Below are 26,061 nucleotides of genomic sequence, written 5' to 3' on the forward strand. Positions count from 1 at the left end.
AACCTGAAGCGTATGTGCTCTGATGGTGTTTCCTGCTTGGCAGGGGGTTGGACTCGATGGCCCTTGTGGTCTATTCCAACTCTATGATTCTATGTAACCTGAAGCATATGTAACCCGAGGTACCACTGTATTCTTACACACTTTTTCAAAAAAAGGCCTTCCAGAGCATCCAAACTATCTTTACTCAAGCTCTTTCAACAACCCCACTTCTTCTATACTGTCAATAGAAAAAAAATCTTGACATTTAAAAACAGCTAAGGAGGCAGCAGGCTATGATTACTGCCACTGAAAAGCTTACTACATGCACAAAGTGCACACTGTCAATGTTATACTCATTGTAGCTATTTCATCCTAAAACTCCCTACTGACTTATTTATCTGTTCTAACTTGCATTTGTTAGACTGTTAGCTATTATTGTGCTGTGTCATTTATTATGACTTTAGAGTACTTTGCACGAACACAGTTCTACTAGCAAGCACCAAGGCACTGTCACAACACAAACAAAAAACAAAACAGCTACTAACAACAGTGCACCAAGTAGCTCCTGCAGTCACAAATGGCTAAATAATGAAACTTTTGTTCTCTTACCGTTTTTTATATCTGCAATAACAAATTCTGTAGGTGAGCTTCCACTTCCAGTATCTTCTTGTTTCTGGCTGATGGTTGAAATGAAACTGCTGAATGGTGAAATGTCATTTTTTGGTCCCGCCTCCAAGCTCTGCAATTAGAAAAAAACAATTCAGTGCTGTGACATACAAGTTCCATTGATTTCAGTGGAATTTAGGGCTACTTCAAACATTATGAGAGTCAAACACGCATTTTTAATATTGACACAGTGTTGACACGTTTACATTTTTACATTCATACACCTCTCTTTCCAAATTGGTTTGTCTGTCATATTATATTAGTTCATATACACTAAAAATGTAACAAGTGGAGTTGTTAGGTACACCAAATTTTATCCGGGTTCTACCCTAAAAAAGTATATGCAGACAGTTTTCTCTCTAAAGGTACCGTAGATTCTGGCATATAAGGCGACTGGGCATATTAGACGACCCCCCAAATTAGCAGCTGCAATTTGGGGATTTGTCTTATAAGCCCAGTCACCTAATACGCTGGGCAGCTCCGCACCAGGAGAAAGTCGCCCAGCGCGGAGCCCGCCACCCGCTGCTTCGGAGCCGCTGCTGCAGCAGTGGAGGGCGGGGGCAGGCTCCGCGCCACCCATACCCGGTGTATAAGGCGACCCCCAACTTTTTAACCTCTTTTCTGGGATTAAAAAGTCGCCTTATATGCCGGAATTTACGGTAGATGTTAAAATCGATATGAAAATCTTAAGTCCTCAAACTCATTGAGGACTCTTTGGAGCCTGGATGTGCAAGAGACCACCTATGGAAGAACCCCCGGACCAGAACTCTCCTCCTAAAGGACAGCTAAAGGTGGAACCATGAGAACTAGATGAGCCCAGAGTAATGCCATTTGCAAAAATATTCCACACAACATGCCACTCTCTAAACTTGGATACTTGGCTGACTAGTTCTTTAACCCTTTGCTTTGTTTTAACTAGAAAGGGAGCATATACTTTGAATGACATACTCTAACCATCTGTGGCGTAGCGTGGGTTGTCAGCACCCGGGGCAAGGCAAGTAATTTGCGCCCCCTAACCCATGGATTTGTGCCCCCTAACCTGTGGATTTGAGCCCCCTAACCTGTGGATTTGCCCTAACCCCAGATGTTGCGCCCGGTGCGGCCGGCCCCCCCTGTACCCCCACGCTACGCCACTGCTAACCATAACGGCTTCGTTCTGTATTGAAGTTGTATTTCCCAAGAACATTCTTTAAATAAAAGTAATTAAAAGTTAAGCAGATAAAAGTTTTAAAATTTAATGGTTTAATAAACACAAACCATTTTTATAATATCCTGCTTTTAACATATAACATTTTGCATAAAGCTTGAATCACAGAAATCTCATATTTCAACTTGGAATGTATTTGTAAGGAAAACATTTTTAGAGCTGAATTTTTTTGAAGTATTTCCACGTAGTAAATAACTATGTGAGTTTTTTGATGACAATATTGTCACTATCTAATCAAATAGCCAATGACTCATCCCACCATCTGCTGACAATCTAATTAGAAATAAAATGTTAGTGACTATCATTTATCCTATCGTGTGCTGACAGTATTCTTGATATCCTTTTCCCTTGCCACCAAGGAATCTGGTTAGAATAAAACCATACCATTTGCTGTATGAAACTACTTAAGAATTAGGGCAGATAATTAGTACAGTGATAAAGCATGACAGAAAAAGAATGTAATATACTCAAGATAGCTGTTCTTAGACAGAAAAAAATACCTATACATTGGGCAGAGGGAATACTTGCACAAGCTGTGCAATAACGTCACCCACCATTAAAAATAAATTATTTTTTTCCTCAAAAACTACAGTGCAGCACCCATCAATTTGATTTCATAACAAATTAAGAACTATTTAGCCAATATTAGTAGGCTGGATTCTCATATACTAACTACAAAAGGATTGCTTTAGTACAAATATAGAATTGTACCCCACGTACTAAAAATGGTTTAGAGCATGCCATATGGCACTTCCCTGTCCTCTCTTAATTCAGTGCCTCTGAGCCAAACAAAACAATATAGGATGCTGAAGTGTGTGGGTCTGGAGTACCTACAGAATGCACAATACATGTTTTTATACTCTTTTGAAAGCTATTCAGGTTCTAGAAGCAGCTTGGTCAAAGCTGTATCTAAAGTTGTTATATCAGGGAAAGGAGAGGGCAGGCAGGGTCAGAGGAAGATGATGAAAAGTAGTGCATCTGGTCCAGTCACCAAAAGAAGGAACTCATGAGAGAGAAACTGTCCTACATATTGTGGCCAAAGTACTTGCAAAGTACAATTAGAACAGGCAAATCCCCATATCCAAACTATTGAAAATCTTATTTAGCCATCTTTACTGCTCCCAAGACTTCAGCAGGCATTGCTGACATATTTTAAGCATACAGTGGTACCTTGGTTTAAGAATAGCTTAGTTTGTGAACAACTTGGATTAAGAATGCTGCAAACCCAAAGTAGGTGTTTTGGTTTGTGAACTTTCCGTTGGAATAAGAACATTTCGCTTCCTGTTGAGTGTGTTCCATTTGTAAATTGAGTCCTCCACTGCACACCTTGGTTTAAGAATGCTTTGGTTTAAGAACGGACTTCTGGAGCGGATTAAGTTCGTAAACCAAGGTACCACTGTATTTAGTTACAGGGCTCTCAGGAAGCTCTACTCCAATTCCCCACATATATCTGCATCCATAAGGGCTAGAAACATGTCTTTTATTTTAAAAAGCAGATTCTCAAGAAATTGATTTTCTACCACATTCTATGGTTCTTCTGTGCGTCCACAGAATTATGTCAAATACATGCCTGTCTATTAATTCAGAGATCTACAACTTGAGTGCTTGTTGCTATACATTAAGCAATTAAGGCATAAATTCTTATTTAGAACACTAAATAAAAACTCCTTTGTGATAAATGGGCTCCAGTTCAATAGCTCTTTCTTCTTTTCTCATTTCAAAATGTTTTATAAGCCTTGACGTTTGTTACCAAAATATCATTGAGTTGTTCTCCATCTGTTACTTTCCCTAGATACAATGAAGCATCTCAGTAACATAGTTATATTTAACACATTTTGTACTTCCTTTTTTTGCTACCTCCACCCAAGCCATTCAGATAAATAAATATAGACGTACAATTGTTATTCTTCTAAAATAGATGTGCTCCCTTTCCTTACGTTACAGATATCAGTAACACACAAAACAAGACACTCAACAAAGATTTCAGTGTTAAATGCATAGGTAAGTCTTTTAATTATTTGAGCTTCAGCACATCACTTTCATTGTACACAACTGGAAACAATCCCAAGCAGTGCTGTCTTTAGCTGCTGGGGTGCAAAGATGTGCCCAGCGCCCCTCAATTTAGTTCAGCCCCCAAATTAACTTTTATTAGGCTTATGTCAGACACCACGCTTAAGCCTTATCTCCTGTTTACGAAAGAAGGGAGGAAAAGAAACAAACTTTTTTATTTGCTCATTTATTTACAATACACTTATACTTAAGTATACAACACCACCACACTTAAATTTATAAGTAATGTTTAGGCACCTACTTAGGAGAAACATCAGTCGTGTCAACGGTGCCACTGACCCCGCTGCCGCATAGCAGCTCAATACAATACGTAACATAATATTTTGATGTAAGAGTTAATTTCGCGTGCACAGTGCCGCTGTGAATGACAAGCACTGCCGTCTTTGGTAAATGAGCACACAAAGTCGAAAGTCCTTTAGTGAAACAGTAGGTATACATTGCAGTAATACCTAGGTATATATTTATTTTGTTTTTCTAGCTTGATCAAAATTATTTATTATTTCATAACAAGCAGATAGTTAAGAGCTTAGGTGGCTTCAGCGGTGGGTGCCTGGTGCCCCCCAGAATTCAGCACCTGGGTGCCCCGCACCCCTTGCACCCTCAGATAAAGACGGCCCTGATCCCAAGTACTATTTATGTATTGAATTTGTATCCCTCCTGCCCTCCTGAAGGAATCCCAGGGCAAACACATCCAGAATTTAAAAATGAAACAAAAACAGAGTGAAAACATTCTGAAAACTATTAGCATAAAACATCTTTTAAAAGTTACAGTTGGCCTCAAATGTTAAGAATCTAGCCTCAGTATTGGCCTCTTGGGATGGTGCAGTTAATTTGGCCTTCAACTGGCGACTGTGAGAACAAGATGCTAAATTAGAAATGCCACTCGCCTGATCTGAGCAGGGCACTTATGTTCTTAATTTTTAGGCACTTAACTTCAATCTGAGTTTACAGAAGACTTTCACACAATTAGGACTTGAGTCATCATCCCCACAAATGTGCTTGATTATAATTTTCTGGTCTACATTTATTGTGAATGTTCTAGAATTATTTGCTAGGAAGAAAAAGGATGCTCAGTATTAGCTGAAGGGCTGGTGAGGGACTCTCACCCCCTGCTGCTTTTTTCTCCAGATGGCAAATTGCACTTTCTACTAGTAGGAGAAGAACAGAAAGCAGGAAGCAGAATGAGATTTGCTGCCTTGCAGCACAGGGGCCATGGATACATGGAATATAGCTTTTCAAATTCTCCTCAAATGAGCCTTTTGGCCTATTAAGATATTTAGAACAGGCTCTTCTGCAGTACCATAATGTGCTCAGTTAGATTTGGCAAATACACACTGTCACTCAATTGCTGTGAAGATCCACATGCCTTTCCACCTTGTAGGGCATCTGTTGGAAGGAAGTAAAGTTCTCAGCAATAAACCACAATATTCTGACACTTTAAATACAGGATGCTGTTCCATAAGCTAGTGATTCTATTGGGATCATAAATCTTCCACAGAACGAGGCTGCCAAAATATCAGTGCCCATCATTGGTTAACAACTTTTCTTCATGCATGTGCCATTTTGCACTTCTAAAAAGTTTTGTTTTAGACATTCTGAAAAAGTTCTAGGTGCTGAGCACTCCCTCCCACTCTACCATTCAAGTGAGGGAGATTTGTGTAGCTTTTTGAACACAAATGAGTGGTGCATAATAGAAAGATAACCTTCTCCTTCTCTAAAAAGTGTCTACTTACCTTTCCTTTTGCCCCCCCCCCTTTGTTGCTGTTAACATTTTTTGACAGGTATGCATTTAAGACCCAGTGGATCATGTATTTCTTACCCCAATAAGTATGGGGTGCCTCATTCACTGTTTGTGATGCAGTATAATCAGTCTATGGAAATGTGGCTAGATGTCATTTAATGCATGGAAGATCTTGGGGAACATTCCAGGCCCTTCTTAGGCACATTTTTAATCTGGATTTATCAACCCCCCAAGATTCAACCAATGATTTTGTTTCTAGTTAGGCAATTCTAAGCATTCATTTGTTGCTTAACTGTTTACTTTATAATTGCATTCTCCAAAAGCAATCTCCAGTCTCTCAAAGCTATCAAACTATGAGAGAAACTATAGCTGAGAAATTAAGGCTAAATGGTGAAAATGCTATAAGCATTAATGCATTCTAAATACAAGTACATACCATAATTGTGCCCCGTTGGAATGATACACACTAGGTCAAAACACAACCCCCTGGAGTTACTTTCAAAGGGTGTTGGGTGCTCCCCCTAATTTGTCCTGCTACCTGATTAATGACCTCAAGCTTTCATTCACAGTGTATTTATATTTAATGTGTATGTATAGCAAAATCCTTGCTCCCCTTAAAGTGTCCTCCAGAACTAGTTTCTCCTAATTATCCCCTGCAGTCCTCTTTCCTCTCAAACAGTCTTGACAAAATCTTCCTTGATACTTATTCACTGGACTTACAGATATTTAAACTATATTCATGCTAAAAAGTTGCTGATACATCAATGTTATAACGGCCTTGATTTAAAACGAAAAACAATGTGTTGGGATCTTATTCCGTGCCAGAACAGAGAAATCCTGGAAACCACGCCTACGCAATCTGTCCCATTCAGCACGCTAATTGTTCCGACAATGTAGCCAAAAATGGCAGGACCGTTAAATACCAGCTACTTCTCTATGGATAAGTTTATAAGAACCACCTCCCTCCACCCCCCAAAAAACCCCACTGATGCTAATCACTGGGTGCTGTTACATTAGTGAAACCAGTCAACATGTATATTATGTGTACACCTGAGAGGGTGGGAGGAAAAGAAACAAAACCTCCCGTGAATTTCATGCCCTTTGCTTTCCATTACCACCAGGAAAGATTTGGCCTTAAGCTGCTTGATTCACAGGAGTTGAAGCCGAGCCATTCATCCCAGCATCTCCTGGTGAGCTCAGCAGCGAAGCATCTGTGGACGGGAGAAGCTTTCCAGCATCCCTTAAAAGAGCATCTCAGCCGCTGATGGTGGTCCATGAAATCCTTTACTAGCCTTGCCGCAATCAGTCTGCCAGCCTTTTTTGCCGCTGTTTTGCTGCAGCAGACCGCTAGGAAGAACCAGGAGCAAACATATAATGCATACATACCCCAGAAGCTGCCCTGGGCTCCGTCAGCTGGGGAGGCAGTTTCTTCTCTCCTCCTCCTCCTCCCTCCTCCTCCTCCTCCTCCGCAGCCGCCAGCGCCGCCGCCCTCTCGTCCTGCTCTGATCCCGCCGCCTCCGCCGGGGAATCCGCTCTCTCTCCCTCCTCCGCGCTGCAGCCCAGCAACAGCCGCTTGTCGCCGGCGGCGGGCGAGAGGAGCTCCGAGTTGGCTTCCGAAGGCTGCAGCGACATCCTCTCTCCCTCGCAGGCAGCAGCAGCAGCAGCAGCGCTCCTCTCTGTCAAACCAGCCCCGGGGCTGCTGCTGCCGCCATGTGTCCTGATCGCCTCCGTCTGTCCCCTCCTCCTCGCCGGCTTTTTTTTAATTTTTACCTCAGGCAACCTCTTTTACCTCAGAGGCACATCCACGACGAAGACGATGACGCCCCGCTCCTCGCCCGCCTCAAAGCTATAGCCCTATCCCCAGTCTGCCCCCTCAGCTTCCCTCCGTATCGCCGCCTCAGGAGGAATTTGCTGGCGGCCCGCAAGCGGCGATTCTTCTTCACACGACGCCCCTCGTCCCTCTTTCGCGCCGCCGCCGCCGCCACCCCGCTCCCGCCCACAAGCCGCCGGCTCCCTCTCTCGGCGCGGTCTCCCTTCACTCGGCTCCTGTGCCAGCCGCTCTCAGAGCAAGGGCGACCTCTCTAGGCCGCCCCCGGAATCAGCAGAGGCGGCGGTTGGAGGAGCCGGCGCGGAAGAAACAAAAAGGAAAAAGGAGCAGGGGCCCGCGAGACGTGGCGGCAGCCTGAGGCGCGGACACCCCCGCTCGTTGGTTTCTTTCTCTCCCCCCACACACTTCCCTTCAGTTGGCGAGGGAGGAGCCGCAGACGGGAGTTGTGAGGCGGCACAGGCGGAGATTTCCCCCCGCCAGGGCTTCTTCGCCACAAAACCCCGCAGAGCCGCTGCGCCGCCTACAGCCCGGGGCCAGAGAGCGAGGCCGCCATGTTGTTTTAGTGGGCGGCATGTTATTATACAGTATAGGAAAACGCCGCGCTGGGTGAGTGGGAGGGAGAGGTTGGCCGCGCGGCTACGAAAACTCCGTAGCGTCAAGGGAAGCTGCAGTGCCCACGCTCCCCCGTCATTCCTTCACCCGCTTAAGGGAACTGCCTGCCGCGCGCTCTACGCAGACTTAGAGGGATTCTCTAAATGCTGGTTGGGTTACCGGCTGGACGTTTCCCTCCCCATCTTTGCGCGAAGGAGGGTTGCGGATGGCCCCCAGGACATGAAACTTTTTTAATATTCCTCTAATTATGATGGTGAATAAGAACCGTAAATAGACTCTTCTGTGGCGCCCCTAATTGATTTATTTATGGTTATACAGAAATTTCTAAAAACAAAGTGTTGTAAGATTTTTTCTCTCTCCTTTTTGGAAAATATTAGTAAATAATACTTTGGTGAAAGAAATCCGGATCCTTTTCACATTTCAGAGAGTAGAAGTTGTGGGACCAGAATTGTAGGAACAGAGAGAAATGATAGGTGACAGAAAAGGGTAAAAAGTCCCTGTTATTTTTCTCTTCAGAGATTCTGTCCCCAACGTAGTGGGTTGTTTTTTTTTTTAATTTACTGGGTGTTTTTTTTTTACATTTTTATCCAGGAGCATGTATGGTTCTTTCCCAGTTTTATCCTCACAACAACCCTTTGAGGCTGAGGTATACGGACTGGCCCAATGTCATCTGGTGAGTTTCATGGCTTTAAAACAGTGCTGTGGTTCTATTCCATGTATTTGCACCTATGTCCCTAAGTTCTAAATAAGCTTACTAGGGAGTAAGGCCAAATGAATGCTCCTATGAACATGCATGGAATGGCACTGATTGTGTCATTCTAGAACAAAATATCAGTGGGTCAGGAGTTGGGTTTTTTTTAATGATTTAAAACTTGGGTGGGGTGGGGACCAAAGGTGGAGAAACTACCGCAGAAGAAGCAGGAAGTGTCACTCACCAGAGTTACTACTACTCCCATAACTAACATGGCAGTATGACTTCAGCCCCAGAGGTGCACTCCACTGTCTATGCAGACAGACGGATGCCAACAACAGTAACTTAGGGGGGGGGGAACCCTCTTCAGCCTGTATTTCATTCTAAGCAACCTTCTGGAGGCCAAACACCAGAGCCTAGCAAGGCCAGAGTGGGCAGAGCAATAAACATGAATTTTAGCTTACTTTCTATACACATGCTAACAGCAGCTCTATCTCCTACCCCAGCAAACAAGAAGCATTATCAGAGTTCAAGGACATATTCCAGCTGGGCTGGTTAGGTGCAGCTGAGAAGAGAATATGGCCTGGAGAAAGTCCCAAAGCCTTGAGGGCTGCATCCAGCCCCTGGGCTTGAAATCTGCCATTCCTACTCTAATTAATACAAGGGCCATCATAATAGTGCCATTGTGACCCCTGGTGTCCACAGTGTCTTAATCCCTTCCCTCCCTCACTGGCTGCCTTGGTCATGAGGGTGTATGGATGGTTACCTTCTCCCCCCCCCCCCGCCCCCGAAAAGTACATAGTAAGGAGAAAGTTGGAGGAGTGATATTTGTTTTGTGAGCTTTTAGAGACACTTCTCTTTTGGATTTGACATTTACGCTGATCCCTTGGATAAGTGAAATGGGTGCATGGGTGATTTATCTATGTCTCTTAGGATGAAGAACTGATCTGGCTGGAGGGAGGAGATAAATTACCAGAGGGGATGGTGTCCACAGTACTTGCTCAAAATCCAGATATGCTCTGAGGGGAAAATCTAAGCCTGATTTCTATGTAGCAGACACTAAGTTTTTCATCTCAGCTCCCTCTACAACTGCCACATTAAAGAGGGAGAGTTAGTCCCCCTTACTGTCACCACACTATAAATGTAGTGTTCAAGGACAAGTCTCCAGGCACATAGCAAATACATTTCCTTTACTTAATAGAACTTAATCAAGCATTACAGAAATTAAGATAAATTAGGTCAATATCATAAGAACCTCATAAAATACTAGCATAACAAATCTAAAATTATGTATGGCACAGATAAATTGGTTGGTTTAAAGCAGGGATGCAGAACCTTTTTGGCTCCACTTATCTGCCTCATGTGCCAAATTTGACAGAAGGGTGTGACCACGCACCTGTCAAAATCCCTTGTGCTTCAGTCTTAAAAGGGGAGGGGGCAAACATGCGAAGGGTTTTACAAGCCTTGGGTGGCAGCAATGTTGGTCTCACATTTTCCTGCCACCATCCTGCTCACTTAAAGGAGAATGCAAAGGACTGTAATCTCCACTCATCAGGTGGTTAGCAGAGATTAAATTCTGCTGCCTAGGCTGCCAGATCCTGTTCCCTCCTGGGAATGGGGTGATACAACCAATGCAGAATTAAACCCTCTCTTTCCATCAGCTGACATCATCAGTGATGTTATTGGTGGGTGGGTGGGCATGGTTTGGAGAAAATGGCCTGGTGTGTTAAATATTGGCACACAAGCCACAGGTTCCCCACTCCTAGTTTAAAGTCTCAAGTACACAATGTGTACCTGATTACTCCTTTTGATGTGTTTGTTGACACTCTCAAATAACTCTAAAGGATTAGTGATACAAGACTTGGTGCTGCTGAAGTCATGTTGATGCTCATTCAGCAGGACTTATCCTATATTCCTGATAATTTGATCTTTAATAAATTTCCACGAATTTGTCCAGAAGAGACATTGAGCCAACCAGACTACCGGTAATTTATTTCCGGGATTCTCCAACCCCCACACCCCACTTCACCTCACCACCCAGTTTCCTAAAAAAATATATCCCTACAATCACCACTTTTCATTGTAATCTCTGGTATGGAGGCAGATCCTAGAGACATTTTCTATACTTTTGTTAGATGAACAGCAGTTTCACATTTGAGTCCATTCAGAACTTTCTGATGGATATCAGCTAGACTTGGGTATCAATTGGGGTTGGGGAAGCAGCAGTCAGGAAGATAAAACTGCAGCAGCCCAGAGAAATAGTGGGGGAATCAACATTTGTACAATCTGTTTTCGTGGTGGGGGTGGGATGGGCGGAATCTAGATCAGCAAAATGGCTATTTTAAATTTTGAAAAAAGAATCTGGATTACATTTGCCACAGGTACTGTATTTGTGTTGGTTTCTGTTCTACAACAAGAACATCAGCATACAAATTACTTACATGTATAAAGTAGGTGGATTTTGTCAGCTAATTAACTTTAGCATTTTCTTAAATAATTATGTATAGGGATAGATTATACTTGCATATTTTAAAAACAGTGTTATTACACAGAAATGCAAGTATATGAATGGCAGTTTAAGTAACGGGATGCTATTCCTCTTCCCATTCTTGCCATCAAGGGGCAGTCATAGACTAGCTGCTTGATTCTACATTACAGAAACTCCAAAATTTTCAATTGGTGATAGGAATTGCACTGTTTTTTCATGTGCATCTAGAAGTGTTGAGTAGTGTAATCAGAGGCTTTTTTTATTTCAAAGTAAATCAACAGGGCATGTTCCTTAGTCGTAAGTTTGTTTGGGATTACAGCCTAAGAAGAACTTTTGAGAATCATGCTTTAACAGCAACCCAACGTACGTTTACATGGAAGTACACGTCAATTGTTCTTACTCTCTCAATAAGCATGTCTAGGATGGTACGCTTTGTAATTTAAGATTATAAGCCAAAATTAGTCAGTGATTCTTTCAATTTCTTTCAAAGTCACCTGTTAAGTGGTCATGCCATTTCTATTCATACAGAGTTTAGAGGTTGTATGTGTAATAACATTTTAGGTGGCTGATGTTTAGTCTTGTGAAATGGAACACTTAGATCTTGCCAGCATCTGAGTATGAGTTTCAAATAAGTAGCGTAGTTGAACTGTTTTGTATTGTGTATGTCAAATGCAATTATGTTGCTCTCAGTCTGAACATTATTTTATCCTGGTTGTTAAAATTTTACAGATTAAGCTGAATGCTGGAATCCAATCTGTCATCCCAGTTTTGTTCTATAAATAGAGCATCAAATCTTTCTTCTCTCTCCTGATAGTTTTTCTCAAGAATCAAGTGGTTTATTTATGCAACAACACTAAGTATACAAAGGCATTACAAATGAAGATCAAAATGCCATATTTCACTTTCTGACAGCTATTGTCCTCAATCAGTCAGTCAGTCAGTCAGTCACGAATGGTGGGGTGGGAATAAACATAATATCACAATAGTGAAAACTATCTTCCTAGGGAACTAATACTTATCGCTGGTATGTAACTATCTTTTAAATTTAGGAGATGAGCAGGGACAGCAAAAATTGAAGTTGGGGGAGGCTTGGTGGAGGAAGGGAGAGAAGGGAAATGGGAAAAATACTTTACCCACACCTTCCTCTGTCTCTTACTCCCTCACTGTCACATGCTTCCCTCTGTTCCTCACTCTCAATACCTGTGTCTCATTTCCCCATACCTGATATTTGGCTTCTAATGCATTTAAAGAATATCTTGTGTTGGTCTTTAGGTTTTCAGCCTTGTGCTCCTTGAATTATTTGTTTGCATCTCTTATTAGCTGCTTGCATTTCTTTCACCAAAGCTTGTGTCTTTTGTTTGGACAAGACATCAGTTTTCCCAAGGAAGACTTATTACCTGTAATAGCTTCCTTGACTCTACAGTCATACCTTGGAAGTCGAATGGAATCTGTTCCAAAAGTCTTTTTGACTTCCAAAATGTTCGAAAACCAAAGCGTGGCTTCTGATTGGGTGCAGGAAGCTCCTGCAGCCAATTGGAAGCCACAAAAGCCCCGTCGGATGTTTGGCTTCCAAAAATAGTTCACAAACCGGAACACTCACTTCCGGGTTTGTGGCATTCGGGAGCCAAAACATTCGAGAAATAAGCTGTTTGAAAACCAAGGTATGGCTGTACTTGTATACAGTATACACATATGCACCCCTCCCCCCCAGCTAGCATAAGTCCCCCGTTATGTCAGGGTTTAGCTATGCAAGGTATCTGAGCTCATGTCCTAATGTTTCAAGCACATGTTATACAGAGTATTTGGACATGCTTTGAATCAGTTCCAGGAAGAGTATTATTTGAAAACAGTTTTCACAAATCAAGCTTCATCGGGGGGGCCAAACCTTTTTCCTCCTTGTCAATATACGGGAAGCCTGGCATGGATTTGTCTCTCACAACAGGTGTCTGGAATAACTAGAAAAAATGTTCTCTATCTCATGCATGCCCTTTAGAAGAACTTTTCCTTGTACATTGCTTATTTTCATATGAAAATTAGTTATGTAAAACAACTAAACGTGTTGAGTACAAGTAAAAATTGGGGTCAGTACTATGAGCTGAAAAGCAGACACCTTCAAAACTAACACTGTTGATGTTTTCCTCCCTGCCCTCCTCTCCCATCCCAGATCAGCTTGTTGACATAGCTACCATTTGTATATCCTGACCTGCAGAATTATTATATGCTTCCCTCTTCCAATGGCTTCTTCAGATGACCTGTTCACTGAGGATTCATCTTGATTTGTTTTCACAAAGTTTACATAAATTCTATCTGGTCTTTACTGAGCATTCATTTTGATTTGTTTGCTTGGCAACTTTATGACTATGAACATTCACCTTACATTAATCACTTGCAAGGTGTTTGTTTATACATCTTCCTTGTAATAATTTCTTTGTCCCACATTTTTCAATGTGTTTCCCTATCACTTTCCAACAGGAAAAAGTCTGATTCTTTTTTAAATGTTTAGCACAAACCTGAAGTTCCAGTATGCTCTTGAAACTCTTCTACAAAATGGTAGCCAGACACCTTCAAGTGCTCATGATAGTATCAGAGCAGTTATATATGATCCCACTTTCAATACTGTTTATGCCTGCAAAAGTTTTTGGGTGGGCATGCCACCAACTGCTTTATCAATGTTTCTCTGTAAAGCAATTTACAGAAAGTTTTAAACATTTACAAACAACACCAGCAGTCTATACAAAATTCAATATAATAAAACAGGAAATCAGTGCAGCAGGAACAGCTAAATATCAGAGAAGACAAACCATTAAAATACACACACACACACACACACACACACACACCTGGGAAAATAAAAAGGTCTTCCACCGGAGCCAAAAAGCAGAGGCGGATTTAGGGCAGCACAACCAGTTCCACCACACTTGGCGCTGAGCCTAGGGGGTGCCATGGAGTGTTTCAACAAATGACAGTGAGTTGAGCAGAATAGAAGACAAGAGGAGTTGAATTTTGGCCTCACACAGGTTGCTGCTGAAATTTGAAAGACCAAAGTCTGCCCCTGCAAAAAGATGTTCAACGTGGCACTAGGTAAACCTCCCTGGTAGTATAGGGGGCTAAGCGACTGAAGTATGAATCAGGGAGTCCCTGATTTGAATCTCCTGTCTGCTGCAAGGTATTCTTAGGCAAGCCTACCTCTTTCAGCTTAGCTTACCTCAGAGAAAAAGTGCTGGCTTACTTTACAGAAGAGTTGTGAGGTTCATAATTAGGGGCTTATCTAGACTTCCTTTTCCACAGCATTTCTAGAAACAGTTCTGTGCTTTAAAGCGCCCTGTCTGAGGCCCTTTTTTTTTTTTTTGCCCTGGCACTTTTCCTGCGACAGCCTGCTCTTTGCTACTGAATTGCCCGAATTGCCGTTTCTTCCAATTCAGCATTAAAGAGTGTGTTTTCATAGGGATGGCACCATGGATGGGGAGAGAGAAAAGAAAAGCATTTGGAAATGGCACTTTAAAGCACATACCTGTGTTGAGAAAGCGTGGGGCAAAAGGTAAGTGTGGATGAGCCCTATATAATGTCTGGGAAGTGTTTGGAACATTTGAAAGTGCTATACAAATATGAAGCACTGCTGCTTACTTCCTAGTAAGTGTGTTGAGGATTGTGGTCTTAGTGTGTATCAGATATTCTTGAACTCCTAAACATCAAGAACTCTAGAAGTTAATAATTGAAATTGGAGGTTGAGACCCTATGGACATATGGTCAGCAGCAGCATTAAATCTGTGGATCCCTTTGGCGTTTGAAACAATAGAGCAGGCAGTTCTTGGTACAAGACTGTGATTAAAGCAAAAGAAGAACCATCCATTTGTTATTTAGAGAAATAAATGTTCAAAGAAAGGAAAGATGACATTTATACCACTTAGAATGATATAAGAACCTGCAAGTTCTTTCACACAACTCTTCATGTGCTAGTTAAATAATTTATATCATTTTACCTTTCTGTTGAAACCAACAAAGGAGCTGCTATATACTGAGGAAAAGAAACAAATGCACATTTAGACCTTGTTACTGTTGAACCTATCATGCTAACCTTCAAGGGCAAAGTCTCAAGGCCTAGCATTGGGCAAATATAACTAAGGATGCATGACTTAAGTGCCATCTGAATGGCAGTGGTTAGAAATGATACCTCTGGAGTGAGATACGATGTTGTGGTTTTGATTCCCAGCTAGAGAGCTTTAATGCGTGCCTAAAAATACCCTTTGTTAGGTGCATGGGAATTAGCAGTGTTACCCCATGCAGTGCCTAAAGTCAGGGTGTTGGTTGCCACAGAAGATGAACAAGCACTGAAATCTTAGATTAACATTTTTAAAGGCTAGGAAAACATGTCAATGCTTGCTTGGCTCAAATTGCCTGCCTCCCCTCCTGTATTGAAAATTGATCTATAGTTAGAAATGAGTCATAGGTACTGTATGTTACATTACCACCATATAAAGTTCTATTTTTATTGTAATACCTGATGTATGCTTCAGCTATTTTATTAATTATGTCTGGTTTATTTTCATGGGAACAACTTTTGCATTATCACTCTTTCACAGATAATTTTAAGGAAAGAGCACTGATGAATAGATTAAATATTAGCATTAATAACCAAACTTTAAGTTTCTGTAGCTGGATTATTGCTACACGCTCTGTGGAGATGCCGTTAGATTTGGTTTGGAAGCTTCAGCAGGTGCAGAATTCAGCAGCAAGGCTGTTCAGTGGGGCACCTCACAAAAAATACTTATCATTGGCACTGAAGGAGCTGCAATTGTCAGCTATACGCTACCAGGCTAAGGTCAAGGTTCTTATATTAACATATAAAGCCTAGTATTCTAGCTGTTTGCCGTAATAATAAACATTCATTCATTTATTCATATAAAGCCCTACACAGCTTAGGACCTAGAAATTTGATAGTCTGCATGTTCTGACAGGTAACCTGCCCAGAATTTGTGATTGGGGGTGGTGACACACCCTCTTAGTGGTGCTGGATTTGCCTAGGGTGCAATATATGTCAATACACAAGAGGGCATTCTCCCTAACAGGTTTCCAGCTGTTCAGTAGTTGTCGGCATGGTGGGACAGCCTGGGGTGGTGCTACTTATCTGAGAAGGAGAGCAGTGAGGTGCCAGGTAGATCTGCATGGTGTGCACACAGTGTTTGGAGCGTCAGATTGTTATGCTGCTTCACCTGCACTGTGTAGCCTTCCCTTGGCTTCTGGTACTGGTTTTACTGTGCAATGGTGATTTCATATTGTCCCACCCACCCAATGATGCGAAAGACATTGTGTAGTCTTGTAGTCTGTGTAGCCTTGAAATTTGGTATCTAAATAAATAACATTTGTATGACGCAAGTAGGCCTGCACTTGAGTAAAAATTTATCTGATGAGCTTTGCTTTACCCTCGGGATCTAATGGATCACTGTAATAAAGTGTCATGTGGCATGTGAGTTAACTCCTGAGTCAGTCCAAGCTCTCTCCCTTGTTATCTGAGCTGATCAGGGATCTAGGGAGAGCACAGGGTCAGATGCCGCTAAGTCTGCTAACCCCCTGGTGTCCTTCATGTCCATGTTTCTTTGAACTAGAGGAAGAGAACTGGGACTAAGGATGTGAGGGAGGTGTATCCGATAACCTTTTGAATATTGTAGCCTTATAATTCCATTATACCATGATTGTGTTTGTGATTTTTTTAAAAAAATCGGTTTCCTTCTAAACTTGCTTTAGGTCTCCCACAGAAAACTAGTCAGTAACCAGAAGAAGGCATCTTAGATGAACTCCCACAGTCAGTCAGGAGCAAGGGAAGAGTAGCATCTCAGTCCTTGCTTCTTTGGCTCTTCCATGATTAGTTTAGAAATTTGGATGACTTCAAGTAGTGCTAAACCTCAGCTTAATTGACATAAGTGTCTCTGATTCCAACAGCCACAAGATCACCTTTCTCCTAGAACATTATGCTCTGCATCTTGCACTCCTCAAGTGCCCCCTCCACAGCATATGGATTGTACTATAACAACAGCTACTACTGTATTGTCTTTGAATGGGAACATCGCTTTTGATAAATACTTCCTCCACTATCTGCTGCTTCCATTGTAATTTGACAAAGATACATCATATTGCACATTGATGCATTGAAGGCAAAATATGTGATCTCTATAATGTGGAATGGATAAAGGTGCAGTTTTATAGAGTTCTATTTTAAAGTGTTGCTATGGATATTTAATATAATATACAGCAGTTGTGTTGATGGAAAGTTTCTCCCTACGTCAGAGAGAGCCAGTGAATAGCTGTAATGCTCCAGCCCACTAGTGCTTTCAAGCCTCCTTTCCTTCATCCTTTCTGTGAATTATTTTAAAGCAACACTAGATGGAGTCTTAAGTAGGTAAGAGGTCCTGCATGCACTTTGAAAAGCCTGTGCTTTCTAAAGGTTATAATCTTTCTATTACTTGAAAAGAATGAGATTAATAGTACTGTATTATACAAACAGGCAATATCATTACCAAATAAGCAGCCCTGAATTTTCATAATTAAATTGGCAGATTTTACTAAGCAACTGTGTCTTGCAGTACAGAGAATACTGCAAAAGGCTTCACTGGAATTCGTCGTCTTCTTTGTAAAAAAAACAAAAGTTTTGACCAACAAAAAGCTCACAGAATGAAACACACTCATCTTTGTCTTAGATGCTGTGATAGATAGTGGCTGTCCTAAAGCTTTAAAGTGAGTAGCATCATGGTAATATTTATCTATTTATTCTTAAATGGTTTATTAACCACATTCCGTGCATACCTACTCAGAAGTAATCCCTGTAGAGTTCAATTGAGTTCACAGCCAGATAGGGATGGACAAACCTGTCAACTTTGGGTTCTCTTGGCTTCTCATTTTTTGAATCTTCAGTTGTCTGTATTTTCATATCATTCGTTTTTAAAAAATAAACTCGTGAAAATTCACTAGCAAATTTCTTCCAATATACACAGTTTTATGCAATTTTGCGTAAGGTACACTTTTTAAAAAGCCCCCCCCCCCAATATAATGCTTTTCTACGTGTTATTTTCTCTAACATATGCATTTACATGCACACTTTAGCCTAGTATATGCATTTATGTATACATTATTTGGCTGGAGAACTGCATTGCAAAATTTGGAGAAGTGTGAATTTCAAAAGATGGCTGTATTTGCATTTGTGCATGAATTGAACTGAATTTCTCCCCCAAACTCTACTCCTAGGTAAGCATATACGATTACAGTCTTAGTGGTATAGGTTTCTGCTCTATAAACTGTAAAAGAGCCGAGATCACTTGAAGGAGCAGTAAGAGCTAGGATGAGGAGGACCATTTTTTCCTTTTGATTCAAGCTAACTTTGACCATCTTTGAATCTTTTGCCAAATAAAAACTGCTAACACCTTCTGGTTTGACTCTTTTACCACACAACTAAAAGCATTTCCTACTGAAATCATGCAGTCAGTTTCACGGTAAGATATTATTAAGTGCACATAGGCTTGCAACTTTAGATGCTCCAAGTGAGGAGGCAGAGCATAGCCATTGCTGCCAGTAGCCATAGCCTTATCCTCCATGAATTCATCCAATCCTCTTACAACCATCCATAGAATCATAGAGTTGGAATAGACCACAAGGGCCATCGAGTCCAACCCCCTGCCAAGCAGGAAGTTCATTGATCCAGCACATGGGCATAGCCAAGAGGGGAGCAGTAAAAATACATTAAAATACATAGCAAACTGAGGTTCTGCCCCTCCACAAGTGGCCTGCCCCCCCCCCCAAATCCTGGCTACGCCCATGATTCAGCAGCAGAAGAGTCTACATCTATAGGCCATGCTTCCTTGATGACTCAAAAGAGGAAAAACACTCGTATAAAATCTCAAAACAATACATGAATAGCAAACTCTGTTTGCATTTATCACCTTAAAAAAACAAAAATAATTTGGCTGAAGTCTTAGATTCTGAATTAAGGTGGGCACAGAATACACCTGTTCTGTAACATTGGTTTCAATTTTTCACCTTGGCCAGCTCCTCCAGAAGATTTTGTTTTTCTATGGCTGCACATGGAATTTCAGGAGGTTTTTTTTGCCACTTTGACTTTAAAATACAACATTTTTCCTAGCATAGTTGTGCTGCTGGCAGATGGCCACTTTCAGATCTGTCAGGAGCCACAGATATGAGCTCATAAGGAAAGATGGGTTTGAAGAGACTAAAATAAGTCTGCGTCACTCAGATGGCAAATTGCAGATTGAAGTTGCTGCTACAACTGTTTGCATAAGCTTGGCATCTGGCCAACCTGTGGACGGACAAAGAATTCATGAACTGTGATGCATCAGCGAAAATGCACTGAAAGTGTTAGCAAATGAAAGCCTCATTTATTCTTCCATCAGCAAGGCTTAGGAAGCAAATTTCCTTTAACCAAAAGGTTCTTTTTAACAACAAAGAGCTTCAATCTGCTTGCAATGAAAATGCCATTAAATCGCTCCCTGCTTCCCATAGCAGTGGGAAGTCCAGGGGAAACATGACAAAGGATTTGTTTCTTTGACAGTGAGAGCTCTGCAGACTTACAGTGTCTTCGTAATATTTGCTCAGGACCGCAATACTTCAAGGACTGTCTCTCTCCATATGAACCTACCCAGACTCTGAGGCTCTTCTTCACGTGCCTCCTCCATGAGAAGTCTGGAGGATGGCAACATGAGAACAGGCTTTTTCCTTCGCAGTGACTCCCTACTTGTGGAATTATCTCCCCAGGGAGGTTCAGCTGACACTTTCATTATACACCTTTAGGCACAAGGCTGATTGACACCCAATGCCCTTTTGAATGTGTTGTGGGGGGGGTGTTATTGGTTTGTTTTTGTTCTTATTTTGTGTTTTTTATATTGTGATTTTATGTTGTGAACAGCCCTGAGATCTATGAGTATAGGACAGCATACAGATTTAATTAATAACAATACAAATATACAGGCAGAGCGCTCTGGGAGAAAGACTCCTAAAGGCCGATGGTGCAACCACTTAACCTGCATTTGATTCCCAAAAGCAACAGCTGCACCCCAGAGATGCTTCAGTTTTAGCCAGCTCCAGCTGAAACAAAGCAGGCAGAGCTCTTCACACAGACATAGCTCTGCAGGTATATTGCCTGTTCAGAAACACATCTCCATTCATTAACAGCTCTTGAGAAAACATCAACCGATTACCTCCAACTACCAGCAAAGGGTTAGAGTTAGGCAGAGTATTTAGTTCAGCCAACCAGCAGCCAAGTACCTCTTTAAATGAGATTTGAAGGAACTTTGAGCCAAACTCGGCAAAATATCAGTGCAAAATAGCTTCTCCCCAACACAAAAGCTGATCCAGACTGAGACCCCCTTAGCATGAGTCACAAGCGAACTTCAACCTTTTTTGCCCTGCTATTTCCTGATTTGGATGACTCCACCCCTCCATGCCAGCAATTTGCAGGGTGGTGGGCGAGAGAAAACTCCATTTTTCTTCAGAAGGAGGTGTTGACCCGATGCATAGTGCTGGTAATGGTAACCCAGTCTTGATCAGGATCATAATGTTGCTTAGGGGTATCATCATGACTTACATTTGCAAAATACACCAGCAAGCTGGAAATGCTCTTTGAAGTTCTTCTTTGCTAACATTCAGGATTCCCCTCCCCATCAACAATGAGTGAGAAAGCCTCAGCAGATAAATGGCACAAAATCAAATGGCCAAAATTCCATTCAGCATTGCTTTGGGGTATGCCAAAAGCATTTTTTGGGTTTTCAGGCTATTTATATTCAGTCTCACCTTTGGGATGTGCAACCCTGGGCCACATGATGAGAACGCCCCGAGCTTTGAAGGCCTCCTGCAATAGACTGACTTTCCCCTCCACTATGGCTGCAGCCTTAATAGTTTTCCTTAGTTTGCATCAAGCTTTGAGTTTAGATCAGGGGTATCTAAGCTGTGGCAACTCCCATCGTCCCTAACTATTTGCCATAATGGCTGCAGCTGATAGGAATTGGAGGCCAACAACATCTGGAAGGTCACAAGTTAACCACCTCTGGTTTAGATCATCAGTGTAATGTGTTAAGTTTTAAACATAGCATTGAATACGATAACAGTGATTACCCAAACCTCACTGCTGGTTGTGAAGGGGCCCCCATAACAGTTCGAGCTTCAGGTTCCCAAAAATGTAGGTCTGCCACTGGTTGCTGTAAAACAGACCAGCAGTTTTGTGATTGTACCAAGAAGCACCGCTGACATTTTGGTAGCAGAAGTGTGGTATTAAAGCACAACCCCCATGATGTCACAGATCATCCCCACACCAACACAAAAAAGTTACACGGCAGTGCTCTTGCACACAAATCTTTTTTTTTTTAATTGAGGTTTTGCTGTTTGAAATTTGAGAGGCAACCTGAGAGGAAAGAGTGGGGTAACAACCAGTTGATTACACTGTCTGACACCCCCATGTAGATTGTATGTGTAGAATTCAGGCTGATTGCACAATAGTCATGTCATCTGGAGGCAACCATTGTCTTTACTTTTGGTGTACAGGCAACAGCTGTTTTGCACAGGGGTTATGTTGGCAGAGCATGTATAAACCTGCTCCTACCCTGCCCCATTTTTTTGGCCACTTCCGGGTTGTGGCAATGCAAATGTGCACAGTTGCACACATATAGGATAAGAGTAAAACCGTTGTGGCTTGTACTGTCTTTCTCTTTCTTCACTCATCCAACCTAGAGGGCAAACTGATGAATTTGTAGAGGTCAGCCGTCTCAATAAGGGGAGCAACAGTGAACACCAGCTAGCCCTCGTGCCAGTGAAAGGGCGAGTGCTGAGTGTTTATTATTAGCTCCTACTGTGCAAGTTCAGGAGCCACGGTACTTTCCAGGGCTGAGCATCTCAGTCATCTCAAAACCACTTTCCCTCAAAAGGCTGCAGTGCACACTCATCTGATGCCCTTGCACACTGTTATTTTTAAAAATGCTCATGAAGTCATTTGCCTGAGTGCTGACAACTTTGCGATCGAGTTTCAGTTCTATGCAATTTGAAACATTCAGCAGATAAACACTGGAGAATGCCATCTCTTCTGCTTGGAACAGAAGGCACTGACAGAACTTCAGCCATCTCTTGTGACTGACAGGATGAACATACAGTCAATACACTGTATAGCTAACGCTGCCCTTGCTTTTGGTGCCTAATGTTTCTTTACTAAAATTACATGTAGCAATTATTTATCGTTCTTATTTATTTAGTAAACTTATTACAAAGGTAAAGGTAAAGGTACCCCTGCCCGTACAGGCCAGTCTTGCCAGACTCTGGGGTTGTGCGCCCATCTCACTCAAGAGGCCGGGGGCCAGCGCTGTCCTGAGACACTTCCGGGTCACGTGGCCAGCGTGACATCGCTGCTCTGGCGAGCCAGAGCCGCACACGGAAACGCTGTTTACCTTCCCGCCAGTAAGCGGTCCCTATTTATCTACTTGCACCCGGGGGTGCTTTCGAACTGCTAGGTTGGCAGGCGCTGGGACCGAACAACAGGAGCGCACCCCGCCGCGGGGATTCGAACCGCCGACCTTTCGATCGGCAAGCCCTAGGCGCTGAGGCTTTTATCCACAGCGCCACCCGCGTCCCTTAGTAAACTTATTAGTGCCCCTTTAAAAAGGTAATTTGGAGCAGCTTAAAACAATCAATAAATAACACATACATTAAAACCAGCACAAAACAAAACAGGGTGGGAGAAACCTAAAGCTCTTTTATATTTTTAAGGGCAGGACTAGAAGATCCCACTTACTGTAGGAGGCCACAGGTAATTAAAAGCCAAAGGCCTGGTGGAAAAGAAATGTTTTTCGCTGGAGCCTAAAGATATGTAATGATGGCACTAGGTGAGGCTTCCTGGGGAAAGCATTCCACAAGCAGGGAGCCACCACTGAAAAGGCACGTTCTTCTGTTGCCACCCTACAGATCTCCCATAGAAGGGTTACACAGAGAAGGGCCTCATATGCAGGGGCGAAGGAAGGCATTGTGATACCCGGGGCGAGTGTTGTTACGTAAGGCGCATGTGTGGCGTTGCTACGTACGACGCATGCACCGTACGTAATGACGCCACACATGTGCTTTATAGCCACTGGCGCCGCTCCAGCGTGTCGGGATCCTCTGCTTGTGGCTGCAGCTGCGAACAGAGGATCCTCCGTGGCCGTGGTGATGACAGAGGGATCCCAGCACCATCTGTATAGCGCTGGAGCGGTGCCGGCGGCAAACCACTATACAGTGCATGTGCAGTGTCGCTATGTACAGTGCATGCGTGCGACGCCGCACCTGCACTGTACTTATCAGTTTGCCGCCGGCGCCGGGATCCTCTGCTCGCGGCTGCAGTGGCGCGATGGCTGCTTGCGCCGCCGCGAGCCCCCGTGGGGTGACTTTTTGTCACCCCTGTAGACATGGAACCCGGGGTGCACCACCACCCCGCCTCCCGTTGTGACGCCACTGCTCATTTGATGACTGCAGGGTCCAGATTGGTTCATATGGGGAGAGGTATTGGGGTCCTGAGTGTTATAGGTCAAAACCAGCACTTTGAATTTCCATTTCCATTTAAACCATTACAGACAATGATGAAAATGTTATCTCCCTGCTCTTTCTTTCTTCTTTTAATGGCTCCTAGGGCATTTCCAGACTGTCACTATTTGGGGATGGGATTCAATCACATCCCAGCAAATTCAGGCCATGCAATGAAATCTGCTTGTTTTTTTAAAAACCTCTCTTCCCCTATAGATAGCACTCTTTGTAACATGGAAAGTGATGGGGAAATGCACTTTGACACAATGTCATCTAACCTCCCTGCAAACAAATCAGAATGAATGCTCATTAAACTGGTTGTCTGGAATCAACCACAGGCATGAAGATTTGAGGTCTTGTGGTATTTCCATCTGTCAGGGACTGCCAGGGCTCTGAGGAGTGAGTGGAAGAGGTACTGGAGCCAGCAGTGGAGGAAGGGGGGTGCGGTAGGTGCGGGCCACCCTGGGTGTCACCACTGGGGGGGGGGACTAAATGCCAGGTGGTACTCACTGCAAGGCCTGCAGTGCACCTGAGCCACATGTCTCCGCCCTGCCCAAACAGTCCGCCTGCTGCCTCCCCACCCCAGCTATAGGGCAGCTGAGTGGGAGGAGGCAGGCAGACTCCAGAGGCCCCTATGGGTGGGGCACCCCTGGCGCCCAAGCGGCTTCCTCCACCGCTGATTGGAGTCAGAGGTTGATCTAAGGGAATGGAGTAGCGCTTTATTGGGTTTTGTGCCTCCCACGAGGCAGGAGCCAGAGCTGGAGAATGGATCTGAGCAGTCGGAGACGGGGAAGGAGGTACAGGACGTAGGACAGAAGCTGAAGCTGGAGGAAGGACAGGATGTGCCAGGAGCTGAGGGAGAGACAGTGCTTGAAGGGAGGGGGCTGGCAGAATCCCCTCTACCACCACCCCACTGTCCCCCAGGACTGGGGGGGGGGCAGGCTGAAAAGGCAAGCACAGCGATAACTTCTGTGTAAGAGCTACCTAGCCACCAGAAACATGTTTGTGTGTGTTTAGTGCACCTTGGGAGCTCCTGCAAGTTCATGCTTTGTCAATAAAGAAAACGACCAGCCACTTGGGCTGGATGTGCTCAGGACACCACCTCTAGGAAGAATTCTCTGCTGTTCTGCCTGTTTTGTATGGGTTGTTGTTGTTGTTTGGTAGCCACAGAATTCGGCATCGTTCACAAAAGTCATCTTCCTAAATTTTGTATTTATTTAGACGTTTCTAGTCCTTATAGATGCAAAAGTGTCATTTAAACTTAAGAATGCGGGCACTATAATGTAAGGGGAACTCTTGCTTCACTCCTGCCATGACTGTGAGTCTGGGTAGGCCAGTCAAGCAAGGGACTCTCTGGTAGACAGCCCCTACACTTCCCTTATGTTCCCTCTAACCCCATGCAGAAGTGAAAGCTGGGGGTGCAAGGCAAATATTTATGAGGGGAAGTACAGAGAGCACTGAGCTTGTCTCTCACCAGAACCCAAAGTAGCTTGCTTTTCTCTGACGAATCCCAATTATATGCACCTGCATCAGGAAGACTAAGCTTGCAAAGGGGGAAATAACCCTCTGAGTCTGGCAGAAATGCACACAAGGACCCTAACAGCCAATTTTAATAGTTTTAATAAGACTTCAAAAGACAAGAGGCCCAAGGGGAGGCAAGCAAGCTCCACAAAGTGGGAGAGGGTGCTCAGGGGTGATTGTGTCAACAGCCCGAGCCATTCGGATGTCCCAGAGGTCGTCTAGGGCTTCAACAGGATCACCAGTCGTATCAGCTGGAGAACCCCCCAGGTTGGGAGATGGTATATTTTCCCCTTCCCCTGATCGATGGAACCCATTTTGTATTTAGTCTATTGAAAGGATACACGAGTTCTCTGCTTGTAAGTGATGGCGGGTTAGAGAGCCTTGGCAATCTTAAAGAGACAGGCTGGCTTGGGCAGGCCTGCATTATGAACACTGTCTAGTGAAGCCATTGAGAGGGCTGAACAAGATTTCTAAGGATCAAGGGTTCCTCTTCACTGTGCTGTATAGCCTCTTGTACTTCCCAGTTCTTTATAAATACCTTATACAGAATACATTATGCAAAATGGTAGAAGATGCAACACAAATGAGAAAAATGATGCTAATTTGAAGAGTCTTTACAGGTTCTTTGCTTTTTCTTGGCACAAAACTTGGGTTATCATGTTGATGAATTTTAATTTCTTTCTTTTTAGCTCAGAATACATAGCATAGCTCACCAGTTTAT

At 43.1% G+C, this 26,061-nt stretch overlaps 1 protein-coding gene and 1 long non-coding RNA gene across 4 annotated transcripts in view; one reads left to right on the forward strand and one right to left on the reverse strand.

The window, feature by feature from the left end:
• Positions 1-26,061, reverse strand: part of HECTD2 (HECT domain E3 ubiquitin protein ligase 2) — a 58,363-nt gene that overhangs the window by 26,220 nt on the left and 6,082 nt on the right. For 2 of the 3 annotated variants that reach the window (XM_077930458.1, XM_077930459.1), the window contains one exon: positions 589-718. Coding sequence is in view for 1 of the 3 variants with exons in the window: in XM_028729736.2 (XP_028585569.2) it covers positions 589-718; positions 7,050-7,295 (376 nt within the window). In the remaining 2 variants the exon portion in view is untranslated. Of the gene's footprint in view, positions 1-588; positions 719-7,049; positions 7,815-26,061 lie in introns of those variants that run through there. The other variant, XM_028729736.2, reaches the window with a different exon arrangement.
• On the forward strand, positions 8,223-16,655 carry LOC114597315 (uncharacterized). Its single transcript, XR_003706785.2, has 2 exons — positions 8,223-8,776; positions 13,447-16,655. It is a non-coding gene; the product is annotated as an uncharacterized LOC114597315 (long non-coding RNA).

This window comes from Podarcis muralis, chromosome 6 (assembly GCF_964188315.1).
Source record: "Podarcis muralis chromosome 6, rPodMur119.hap1.1, whole genome shotgun sequence".
Classification (NCBI taxonomy): domain Eukaryota; kingdom Metazoa; phylum Chordata; class Lepidosauria; order Squamata; family Lacertidae; genus Podarcis; species Podarcis muralis.